Raw genomic sequence first — 11,713 nt, 5'->3', positions numbered from 1 at the left:
TGATCCGGTGGGTGCCCTGCGTGCTGGACAGAGCAAGTATCGACAATCCTGGCTGGCCCTCCGACACTGGATGGGTGAAATACTGTCACTCTTACTCATCCTTTGAGCAATTTTATTGTTTTGTACAGAAACCTTGATTATGAGACTGGTGATAACGAATACAACTGAGAAAATGGAATGTTATCTTAAAAGTGGACTACAAACATATACGTGGGTAACTAAATAATTTTATTTGACATCGGATTTCAATCTCATGTATTTGCATAATAACTAAAAATGACCTCTCAGGTAAGCTGTTCACAACTGCACGCTGGTTCAGCTGATCCCCCTTCTATTCTCCACTTCAAACCTGACTCTTGCTTTGTCTCAACACCAGGAAGGAAAGAGCTGCTGCTCCCTCGCAGCAGGACGGGGATGTGTGTACATAAAACATGGCGGTGGGGGGGGTTCCTATGTCACGGTTTGTACGGCAACATTTGGTTTGGTAAATCGTTCAGGAAAGGGTAAGAAGAGAGAAGAGGGTCTCGTTAGAAACACGGATGAATCCCAGGGCCCCAGGTGTTTAAATTGCTGAGTCAGCAACCCTGTGCATTCTCTGCCTGGTAATGGGCAGGTGTCAGCGTCTAGACTCTGACTGTGGGAAGGAAGCTCAGGCACCCTCCGTGCAGCCCCTTCCACTTTCTGGCTAAGGAGCAGGTTCAGGAACTTGGGCGAACGGCTGGACAGGGACAGGAACTCAGGCTTTCAGACCCAGATCCTCAGTACGCAGTGCTCACTTATCCCCACGGGTTGTCAAACTCCTTTCCTGGTCCTCTGCATAAACGTGGGGTCTGTGAACCACTGCTTTTTCAGTCTGAGTAATGTCGGAAACCATTCAGTTTGCATGCGTAGATGTCCTCTGCACGTTTTCAGGCTTGGTTGTAAATGTGACAAGGGCGGTTTTCACCTGTCACTCCGCTAAAGGGTAGCATGCTCGCTGAGGAGCTGAGCTTGGGGTGACTGTGTCAGTGGGGCTTTCTGACCTCTCACCTTCCACGCTGTGTCTCCCTTCACGTGGAGCTTACATAACTGCCTGTTTTCAAACTTAATAATTAGGTCAATGCTTCTCGATTTACTTTTAAAAGATCATAATACCAAGACAGTAATGGGGCCAGGGTGAAATGGTGTGGTTCTAACATCCCAATCTGAAAGGAATTTTTTCCTATATTATACAGAGGAATCTAGCATGAATAGACACTCAGAAGTAGCCTTTGGGGTATGGATTTAAGGACGGGCAGAAGAAGGCTTATGTGTTGAACACCAAGAACCCTCAGCAGAGAACTTTCTCAGCTTCAAAATTAAAAAAAAATTTTCTAGGATAAATGTAATGATTAGTAACATAACAGTACTGAATGTTATAGTGGAATGATCCACATTAGTTTTCCAACTGAATGTCGTAGAGCTTATTTACTTTAACAAATAATGATTTTTTCTCCCTCGCTGTAAAATTGAGATCTGCCATTTGTGTTACCTGGGTTATCTAAACATCAATATCTTGAAAACTAGTGGGCTTCCCGTGGAGAGGTTTCATTTCTGTAAACCAAGGTGAACTGTTCTTGTTGAGCGAGAAGTCGGTGGCAAATGAGGTAAGTCAGAGGCACAGCTATGGATGCCAGGTGCGGGGTTAGTTTTTGATGGCCATGGTCCAGAGGAGCGGATGGTCCGTTTCCACGGTCACGACACCAGATCCATCGTAGGTATTGGAAGTACTGACCAGTGTTCCAAAACCAAGCACGTTATTTGCTGTAAGAAAATGAGAGAAAGAAATGTTTAATGACAGCCAGCCTTTCTCCAGTGTAGAACTCTGTCAACAGTTACCAGAAAAGCAGTTAAGCATGTGCTTAAGATAGAAGCTATATATATATATATATATATATATATATATATATATATATATATATATGTGATAGAAGATATATAAAATGTGGGACAGGTGAAACATGACGTGGGATTTTAAAACTGAAAATGTCTAGAACTTGCCATAACCACTTTTCTGGGAGTTGGTTATTGGTTGTTAACCATTCTGGGATATATGCCATTCTCTCACAAAATTTCATTAAATTTTCTAATTTTTTTTTCATTACCGATTGTAAAATCAAAACCCATTTTCTAATGTGCTACTTGCTTCCCTGCCTGGGTGCAATTATAATTTTTCTTGATGATTCAGAGTTAACATTTTACATAAGTTATTAAACTCTATAAAGATGCAGTCTTAGCGTCAAGTATGAATGATATGGGGCGGAAAGCTAATTACTCCAAAAAGGCATGGGATTTTGGTTACATTTTTCTCGTAAATTAAGAAAAGCCAAAATGAGCCAGGCCTGCTTTGTAAAATTAATAGGAACTCAAAGGTCAAAGCAGACTTCCAATGGGGTGATCCTGAGGAGGCCATAAGCCAAGCTGTAAACTGAGGCCAGGAGATGAGATAATCTCCTTTATTTATCAAAGTAAAGGTTTAGGAGTTGAGTGATAGAATTTGCTTATCAATTCCACATACACACCAATATATACCTGTATGTATATGTTCTAACAGGTTAGCTGAAGTTAATGTCTTTGCACATGGAAGAACAGTTCACATCAAATGACTCTAAACTCATGACTTGTCCTATAAACATTCCATGATAATCAATATTATTTTCCTTGCTAACGTTCAAAGAGAAAAATAGAGCCCATGCTGTCAAAGACAGAAGAAGACCCTTTTCCTTTAAACAAAAGGTACCTATGAAGTTACAGTGCTTTGGGGAAATAATTATATATAATGCCCACTGCCCACAAGAGGGAGCTTGTTATCTTTCTGAGGAAATCTTGAAAAGGCAATTCAGAAACAGCATTACAGGATAATGTATAACTAGTATTACCAGTTAACACAGTTTATTTACTTAAAACTCAAATTCGTTTGCTTCTCGGAGTTGTCAACGCGTCTACTGATGCAAGCTGGAAGGTAAAACTAAGGGTACAGAGTGAACCTTGTGGGAATATCACCCTAATATATAATTCAGTAGGAGCTCTGGCCTTTTTAGTAATTGGGAATTTTGAGATGAAATTTCTACAGGACATTAATACGCACATGAATTTACTAACCCAGACACAAGTGTGAGGATAGTGAGTTAGGGGAGGTGGTCGTGGGTTCAAGGCCAAGTCTGCTTGGGATCTGTTGGAGAAAGAGACCTTGGCTCTCCTGCGGGGTGGCCACGCCTGCAGGCAGGTGCACACAGGGACGTCGGGACTTCTGGCCCAGGCCCAGGGTTTCACGGTTCTCTCTTGAACATTTCAAACCTTTATTCATGAAGACAACTTGGGATGCTTTCATGGGCCTGCCAGTGTAGACTGCAAAGAAGGTGTACATGACCACCTGAATTTCATGCAGCATACTTTACTGTTTTGGAAACTGATTAGATTAAAATCCTGGTTTTCACATGGGCTCCAAGGACAAGAGCACAAGATTATTTCTCTAGCTTGACTTGCATGTAAATTCCTTTCTGATTTTCTGAAAGCAGACTATCTGATTATCAGGGCTAGATGGACACTTAGGTTATATACATTGGTTTCCCTAAGACATTAATTCTTAATGGAGAAAGAATGAAAATCGTTTTAATCGATTACCATCACGAGGGCCCCACCCTCCTGACCTGATTCAACTCTAAACTCCAAACTCCTCCCAAAGATCCCACCTGCAAATACCATCACTTTGGGGGGTTATGGCTTCCACTTAGGACTTTTAGGGGAACACATCCAGTCTCTAACGGTACAGTCAATATTAATGAAAGGTTACACTGAAATATATTTGATTGTATTACAATGAAATGATAGAAAAGATGAATAAGCTGAAATACAAATCATGAATTTCAATTTACTACGTCACTACAATTATTTTGGAGTGTATTTCTTCAAGTCAAAGAATCATGCTTTTTGATCAAACCTTGAAGTCTTCCTTATGAGAAAAAAGTCTTTTTTTTTTTTGAGGACAATATTTGGAATTATGATTGAACTCCCCCTGCTTTGAATGTTTGAGGGTCAATCATGAAGTAAAATAACAAGACTGACAGCTTCCCACAGATAGAAGAAGAGCAAATGATTTTCTTCCAGTTCCACTGAGCTACTGATGCCCAGGAACAGCATAATGACTGGATGTATATACATCCTAGGAAACGATTATCACACAAACTTTGTTAACACAAAGTTATTATGAAATATTTTCTTTGTGAGGAGGACTTTTGGAATCCACCTTTACCAGCTCTATTCCATGAGGCATTGTTAACTATAGTTATGTACATTATGTGCCCAGTATTTCTGTATCTTGTAACTAGAAGTTTGTGTCTACCTTCACCCAATTCCCCCCACCCCTGTAGCCCTGGCAACAAAATATCTGAGGCTTTTTGTGAGGTTGGTATTTTTAGATTCCACATATACGTGACATCATACACTATTTGTCTTTTTCTGACTCACTTCACTTACCGTAATATCCTAAAGGTCCATTCAGTTGCAAACAGCAGGATTTTCTCCTTTTGATGGCAGAATAATATTCCTGTGTGTGTGTGTGTATACAGAGTATATACACACACATGCACATACACACATACATGACTTCTTTATCCATTCATCCACTGATGGAAATAACACTTAGGTTGTTTCCATTTCTTGGCTATTGTGAATAGGACTGCGAGAGAACGTGGCATGCAGGGATCTCTTCAACATAGTGTTTTCGCTTCCTTCGCATATGTTCCCAGAAATGGAATTGCTGGATCTTTAATTTTTTGAGGAAACTCCACACTGTTTTCCAAAGTGGCTGCTCCAATTTACATTCCCACCAACAGGATACAAGCATTCTCTTCTCTCTAAAACCATGCCAGCATTTATTATTTTTTGGTTTTTTGATGATAGCCATTCTTCCAGGTGAGAGGTGATAGTTCATCGTGGTTCTGATATGCACGTCTCTAATGAGGAGAGATGTTGGGCACCTTTACATATACCTTTTGGCCATTTGAATATCTTCTTTGGAAAACTGTCTCATCAGGTACTTAGGCCATTTTTGATTAGATTATTTGCTTTTTTCTCCTTTTTGGTAATGAATTGTATGAGCTATGTACTTTGGAAATTAACTCCTTATCAGATACGTGGCTTGCAAATATTTTTTTCTCCTTTTCATAGGTTGTCTTTTCATTTTGTTGATTTTTGTTGTTGTGTGGAAGGTTTTAGTTAGATGCAGTTCCACGCGTTTATTTTTTTAATCTGTTGCTTGTGCTTTAGGTGTCATATTGAAAACATCGTTGCCAGGACCTTTTGTCCAAGCAGTTTTTCCCTAGTTTTTCTTCTAGGAGTTTCATGGCTTCAGGTTTCATGTTTAAGTCTTTATCCATTTGAGTTAATTTTTGGGAGTGGTTTATGATAGGAGTCTAGTTTCATTCTTTCATATGTGATATCCAATTTTCTCAGTCCCATTTACTGAAGAGATGGTCTTTTCTCAGTGGAGTATTCTTGGACCCTTTGTCATCTATTAGGTGATTGCATATGTGGGGATTTAATTCTGGGCTCTTGATTATGTTCCATTGGCTCATGTGTATATCTTTTATGCTGGTAGCATTGTTTTGTTCCTATAGCATTATAATATAGTTTGAAATAAAGAAGTGTGATGCCTCTGACTTTGTTCTTTTTCAGGATTACTTTGGCTATTTCAGGGTCTTACATGGTTCCATACAAATTTTAGGACAGGGATTGCATTAAATCTATAGATGCCTTTGGATAGTATGACATTTTAAGTACATTCTTCCAATCCATGAACATGGGGTATTCTCCCATTTGTGTCTTGTTCAATTTCTTTCATTAATGTAGGTTTAGTGTAGAGATCTTTGGCGCCTTTGGTTAAATTTATTCCTAAGTATTTTATTGTTTTTGATGCTATTATATAAATGGGATCATTTCCTTGTTTTTCAGATAGCTCATTGTTAGTATACAGAAACACTATTGATTCTTTTATGTTAATTTTGTAACCTGCAAGTTTGCTGAATTTGTTGATCTAACAGTTTTTTGGTGGAGTTTTTAGGATTTTTTTGTATAGAAAATCATATCATCTGCAAATTGACAGTTTTACTACTTCTTTTCCAATTCTGATGTCTTTTATTTTGCCTAACTGCTCTGTCTAGGACTTCCAATACTGTGCTGAATAGGATTGGTTAGAGTTGGCACCCTTGTCTTCTTCCTGAGCTTAGGAAAAACTAACTTTCACCACTGAGTATGATGTTAGCTGTGGGCTTGTTATATATGGCCTTTATTATATTGAGATATGTTCTTTCCATACATTTGTTAAGAGTATTTATCATGAATGGATGCTGAATTTTGTCAAATGCTTTTTCTGCATCTACTCAGATGATTATATGATTGCTTTTCTTTCATTCTGTTAATGTGATGTATCATGTTTATTGATTTGTGTATGTTGAACCATCCTTGCATCCCAGAGGTAAATCTCCCATGATTACAGTGAATAATCCTCCTAATATGCTGCTGAGTTTAATTTGCTAGTCATTTCATTGAAAATTTTTGCTTCTTGTTTTTAAATTTAATTTATTTTTGAGGAAGAGCCAGCAAGCAGTGGAGGGGCAGAAAGAGGGAGGGAAACACAGAATCTGAAGTAGGCCCCAGGCTCTGAGCTGTCAGCACCGAGCCCAATGCGGGGCTCAAACTTACAAGCCATGAGATCATGACCTGAGCTAAAGTCAGATGCTCAATGGACTGAGCCACCCAGGTGCCCCTGAAAAACTCTGCATCTGTATTAGGGGTATTAGCCTGTAGTTTTCTTGTAGTGTCCTTATCTGGCTTTGGTATCAGGGTAATACTGGCCTCACAAAAGGAATTTGGGGGTGTTTCCACCACTTTGAGTTTTTGGAAGAGTTTGAAAAGGATTGGCACTAATTCTTCTTTAAACGTTTGTCAAAATGTACCAGTGAAGCCATCTGGTCCTGGGTTTTTCTTCACAGGGAGCTTTTTTATTATCAATTCAAGCTCCTTCCTAGTAATTCATCTGTTCAGATCTTCTGTTTCTTCCTGACTCAGTCTTGGTAGGTTGTATGTTTCTAAGAATTTTTCATTTCTTCTCCAATCTGTGCAGTTTGTCGGTGGAATTTTCATAGTACCTTCATATGATGTTTCGTATTTGGTGGTTTGGGTTGTCATCTTTTTCATTTATAAATGTTGATTTGAGTCCTCTCTTTTATGTTTATCTTTTCATAGAACCTACTCTTAGTTTTTACAGTTTTCCTGTTCTCCATTTCACTTCCCAATCTTTGTTTTCATTTGAATCTTGGTTTCCTTCCTGTGCAAGCTTTGAGCTTAGATCTTCTTTTTCTAGTTCCATAGGTATAAAGTTAGGCTGTTTATTTGAAATCTATTTTCTTGATGTATGCATTATAACTATGAACTCTCCTCTTAGAACTGCTTTTGTTGTATCCCGTAAGTTTTGGTATGCTGTGTTTCAAGATACTTTTTCTTTTAAAATTCTTTTTTGATCCATTGGTTGTTCAGGAGAGTGCTATTCAATTTCCATGTATTCATGAATTTTCCAGTTTTCCTCTTGTTATTGATCTTTAGTTTCATACTGTCGTGGGCAGAGAGGACAGCTGGCATGATTTTAATTTTCTTGAATTTGCTAAGACTTGTTCTGTGGCCTAACATAGGATCCTCAAGTTCCATGTCCTGGCTGTGTTCCCCGCCAAAGTGCAACTGTATGATGGACGCCACAGTTGACTGGATTTGGTGGTCAGGCTTCCTAGACAGTCAGGACTACTACTATCCTTAGAAATAGGCATGGTTGTGAACTAGATTCCCTGCTTGGGCAGGGCGGAAGCACGGGGCCTACAGGCAACGTGGCTTGTTGTTTGGGGACCCAAATCAGGCAGGACTGTGTACCATCTCTGGCCAGGTGGGGTCACTCGCTTTGTTCTACAGACGGGGAGAGCCACTGGCTGTGTTCTCTGCTCGCGGGCCGCTTACAAGCAGGGCTACCTGACTTCCGTGTGCCCTGGTTAGGTTCCCTGGCTGGGTGGGCGGAAGGCTGTACTTGGCAGTGGTCAGTGCTACACATTATTTCCCTGCTCAGGTGGGGTTGCCGTAGAGGCCCCGAGGCTGGCAAGGCTCTTTTTCTGGAGACCAAACAGGCGGTGGCTTGGCTCGGCAAATGGTCAAGGCTGCTGGCTAGGCTCTTCAGTCCAGTGCTCCTGTAATTGGGATTGAAGGAGATATGTTTGGGTTTCCTGGTGAACCTGGGCTGGAGGCTGTATTGAACAGTGAGCGGGACTATAAATTAGTTTCCCTAGTCGGTTGGGGCCATAGGTCAGGCCCTAGGGCATGCAAGGCTCTTGTCTGGGGGTCCAATCAGCTTGCACCAAGCTCTCTGGCCAAACACGGTAACCGTTCTGGCTCTGCAGATAGGCAACACTGCTGGCCAGGTTTTCCACTTGAGTCCCACTGGGCTAAACAGCTTCCCAGGGTCCCGGGCCAGGCTTCCTGGGATGGGAACTATACTCAGCAGTAGGTAGCCCTGTGAATTAGCTGTCCGGCCCAAGCAGTGCAAACGAACGGACTCCACGGCTGGCGTGGCTCATTATTTGTGGTCCCAAATCGGGCAGATCTGTGCCCCACCAAGTTCCTTGGTCCGACTGGGCCACAGTCTTGGCTCTGCAGGTAAGCAAATGCACTGGCTGAGATTTCTGTTTGGATGCCACTGTGAGTGGAGACTTGGTCTTCTAAGATCCAGATGTGGCTGCTATAAACCCCACTTCCCTTTTTTAATCGCAATCTGATCCCCATGGTCAAGCTGCACAATCCCCCCTTGAGGTAAGCCCCGAGTCTGGGTCCCCTTCAGGTGAGCCCTGGTGTTAGGGGAGCTGGATGTCCATCTCGGGCTGTCTCTCCCGCTGGAGAAACTGGAGGCTCCACTTGGTGCAGCGCTGTGCTGCCCGGGGTGGGGGAGGAGGGGTACGGCCAGAGTGCAGCCGCTCCTCTCCTCTTCTAGGGCAGTCTCCCTCGGTCTTTGTGTTTTAGGCTCACGCCCATGCTCTGGGATTTTCACAATGGTGTCTCATCTGTGGATAACTGTTACTTGGTTTCTTGGGAAGGGGACTGAAGATGGGAATGACCTAGGTTGCCATCGTGATGCCATCATTCCCTCAAAAATTACTTGTTCATACCTATCCCAGAGAACTTGCCCAAAACTTTGGCTGGCTTAACAGTTAGATTCGATTCAACATTTAGACAATTTAGATGCAGTTTATTTTTCCCCCTCTTTGTTTGCAGAAAGTAAACCATGGTTCTAAGATAACCAGTCATTCTGATCAAGTCCTGCTTTAATCAGAGACCAGAATAAAAGTTACAGCTATGTATAAAATTATAGGCAACCATATCATATGGATAAACATAAGCTAAAGTTGCTTGCTCTGTCTAAATGTGAAAGTTGAGTCTCGTCTGTTTGCTTCAAAGCCACTGTCATCCATTGTTTTAAGGGCAGTTGGGGTCTAATGACAACAATGTAGTTCCTGTTCCAATGACATTCAATACCGGATATATTAGGGACCACAGAGGCACAGCCTAACTTTTGGGTTTTCATATGCTAGAGACACAGAAGTACTTAAAAATAAGAGAAACATTAACGTTGATTTTACAGTTTTCATCCATGACCTCAAACGGTTTTCCTTCCCAAAGGTAAGGATGGAAGTGAGGCACTTAGTATTCTGTTTCCTTTCAGTGACATCCCACCAGCTTTCCTCTAAAGCTGCAAAGACTAAAGATTATAAAGCAGAAAGCTGGCACATTGGTAGAATTCAAAGTATTCAATCCTTTTGGTGTCACATGAAGGTAAGAAGGGCCATCCGTCCTGGATTCCTGCCCGCCTTACCTCTGTAAGCTGATGCACGGGGTTGTGGCTCTTTTCAGCGGGCTGACAGTGTGGAGGAGCACTGTGGGAGGACTCTGAGGCGTTAAGGCTTTGCAGAGCAAGATGGGGAAGCATTTGCTCCCTCTGCACCTGGGTCATAGGTCTGTTCTGATACTTTCACAGAGGAGGCATCTCTCTGTCAAAAATAGTATAACCCTCATCATGTGAGGTTAAGTCGGATGCGGGTTCAAACCCTGGCTCTATCTATGAACTCAGTTTTCTCATATAAGTATTAAAGAAACCTTAAACGTCTTTACTTTCTTCTGTCAGTGAAGTAGGTCAAGGTTTTCTTTCCCCACCTTAGTAGTCTTTTTAAAAAGAGAGAGAGAGAGAGAGAGAGAGAGAGAGACTGCCATGATTTGAACTATTAGCAAATGCCTTGATTCAAGTGATTAGTTTATAGTCAGCGGAGAGGTACAGTGAGATAAGCTTGACCAGACTAGTAAGTCATTTGTTTTATAGGTATTTACTAAGGCTATGTATACTCTTTGCTGGACACTAGAGATAGAAAAATCTATATACAACGAAGCCCAGCAGACTGGACAGAAGCATGGGGCAGGCACTGATGAGTTGGCCAGGATGGGTTGTATATTCGAGTAGGAAGTGAATCCTTGGGTGAGGAGGGTGCCACATACATTCTCCCCAGAGGCCTGACCTCTGTCCTGGCTTCCTAGGAATCTGTGCGTTGACACGGGTTATTTTGTAAAAATACATCAGTAAAATTCTAAAAAGGCAATGCAAACATTTCTCAAATTGATGAAACTGAGGGAGTAAAGAGAGGGGAGTGAATGAGCTTTGCCCAGGAGATGCTATGCAAAGAGGTGGTATTTGAGATGGAGTAATTCTCATTCATTCCACACACTGCCTGGGCACTTACAGCACAGCGCGTGCTCGAGGTACAGCAGGTTTTTATCTGCAATTTACACATGAGGAAAATGAAGTTCAGGGAGGTTAAATCTACAGGCTACGACGATAATAAAAGTTGTTAGACACATGTTACCAAGGGAGGGTAAGGCAACGCTTTGAAGAGCTTTACAACAAGAATCGAGGCTGGTCTGTTTTCCCTAAAGTATGGAACTGGCAGCAGCCTGATGGACAGTCAGTGGGCGATGCCGCGGAAATGCAGAAACCGTCCAAAGCCTTAAATGAATACCTTCTATGCCACACAGACAAATGCTTAATGAAGCCATTATGATGGATCTCAAGACTCCCCACCATCCCGGAACATTAGGTTAAACTCGAGGAGTGCAGATAGATGCACTGGACATATCACTATTTCAGACATAATGGAACTACCGTATGCTCTACATTCATCATTTACCCTCTGAAGATGCTTGGGCTATTTGGAGAAACACTGTATATTAAGAAAACATGACAGAGTTAATTAGCAGGAAAAAGCCAACTCTACTGCCTCTGAAATCCTTTCACTACGATTGGTCTTTACCATTGTAATTATTTGAACTATAGATTTAAAAAAGGTTTTTACAGATATATATGATAGTCAAACTTTGTTTTAAACACTACTAACTTACTCTTTCATAATAATAATCCTTCCCAGGGGCGCCTGGGTGGCTCGGTCGGTTAAGTGTCCGACTTCGGCTCAGGTCACAATTTCACGGTTCATGGGTTCGAGCCCTGCAACGGGCTCTGTGCCGACAGCTCAGAGCCTGGAGCCTGCTTCAGATTGTGTCTCCCTCTCGCTCTGCCCCTCCCCTGCTCGCGTGCTGTTTCCCTCTCTCTTAAAAATAAACA

At 41.7% G+C, this 11,713-nt stretch overlaps 1 protein-coding gene across 12 annotated transcripts in view; it reads right to left on the bottom strand.

The window, feature by feature from the left end:
- Window positions 1-207: 207 nt before the first annotated feature.
- The window catches only part of TPK1 (thiamin pyrophosphokinase 1), a 343,981-nt gene continuing 332,475 nt past the window's right edge, over window positions 208-11,713 (bottom strand). For all 12 annotated transcript variants that reach the window (XM_053217935.1, XM_053217941.1, XM_053217936.1 and 9 more), the window contains one exon: window positions 208-1,782. In XM_053217935.1, coding sequence (XP_053073910.1) covers window positions 1,664-1,782 — 119 coding nt within the window. In that variant the 3' untranslated portion in view covers window positions 208-1,663. The remainder of the gene's footprint in view (window positions 1,783-11,713) is intronic.

The sequence above is a fragment of the Acinonyx jubatus genome, chromosome A2, assembly GCF_027475565.1.
Source record: "Acinonyx jubatus isolate Ajub_Pintada_27869175 chromosome A2, VMU_Ajub_asm_v1.0, whole genome shotgun sequence".
Classification (NCBI taxonomy): domain Eukaryota; kingdom Metazoa; phylum Chordata; class Mammalia; order Carnivora; family Felidae; genus Acinonyx; species Acinonyx jubatus.
This window is presented reverse-complemented; position numbering and strand designations above follow the sequence as displayed.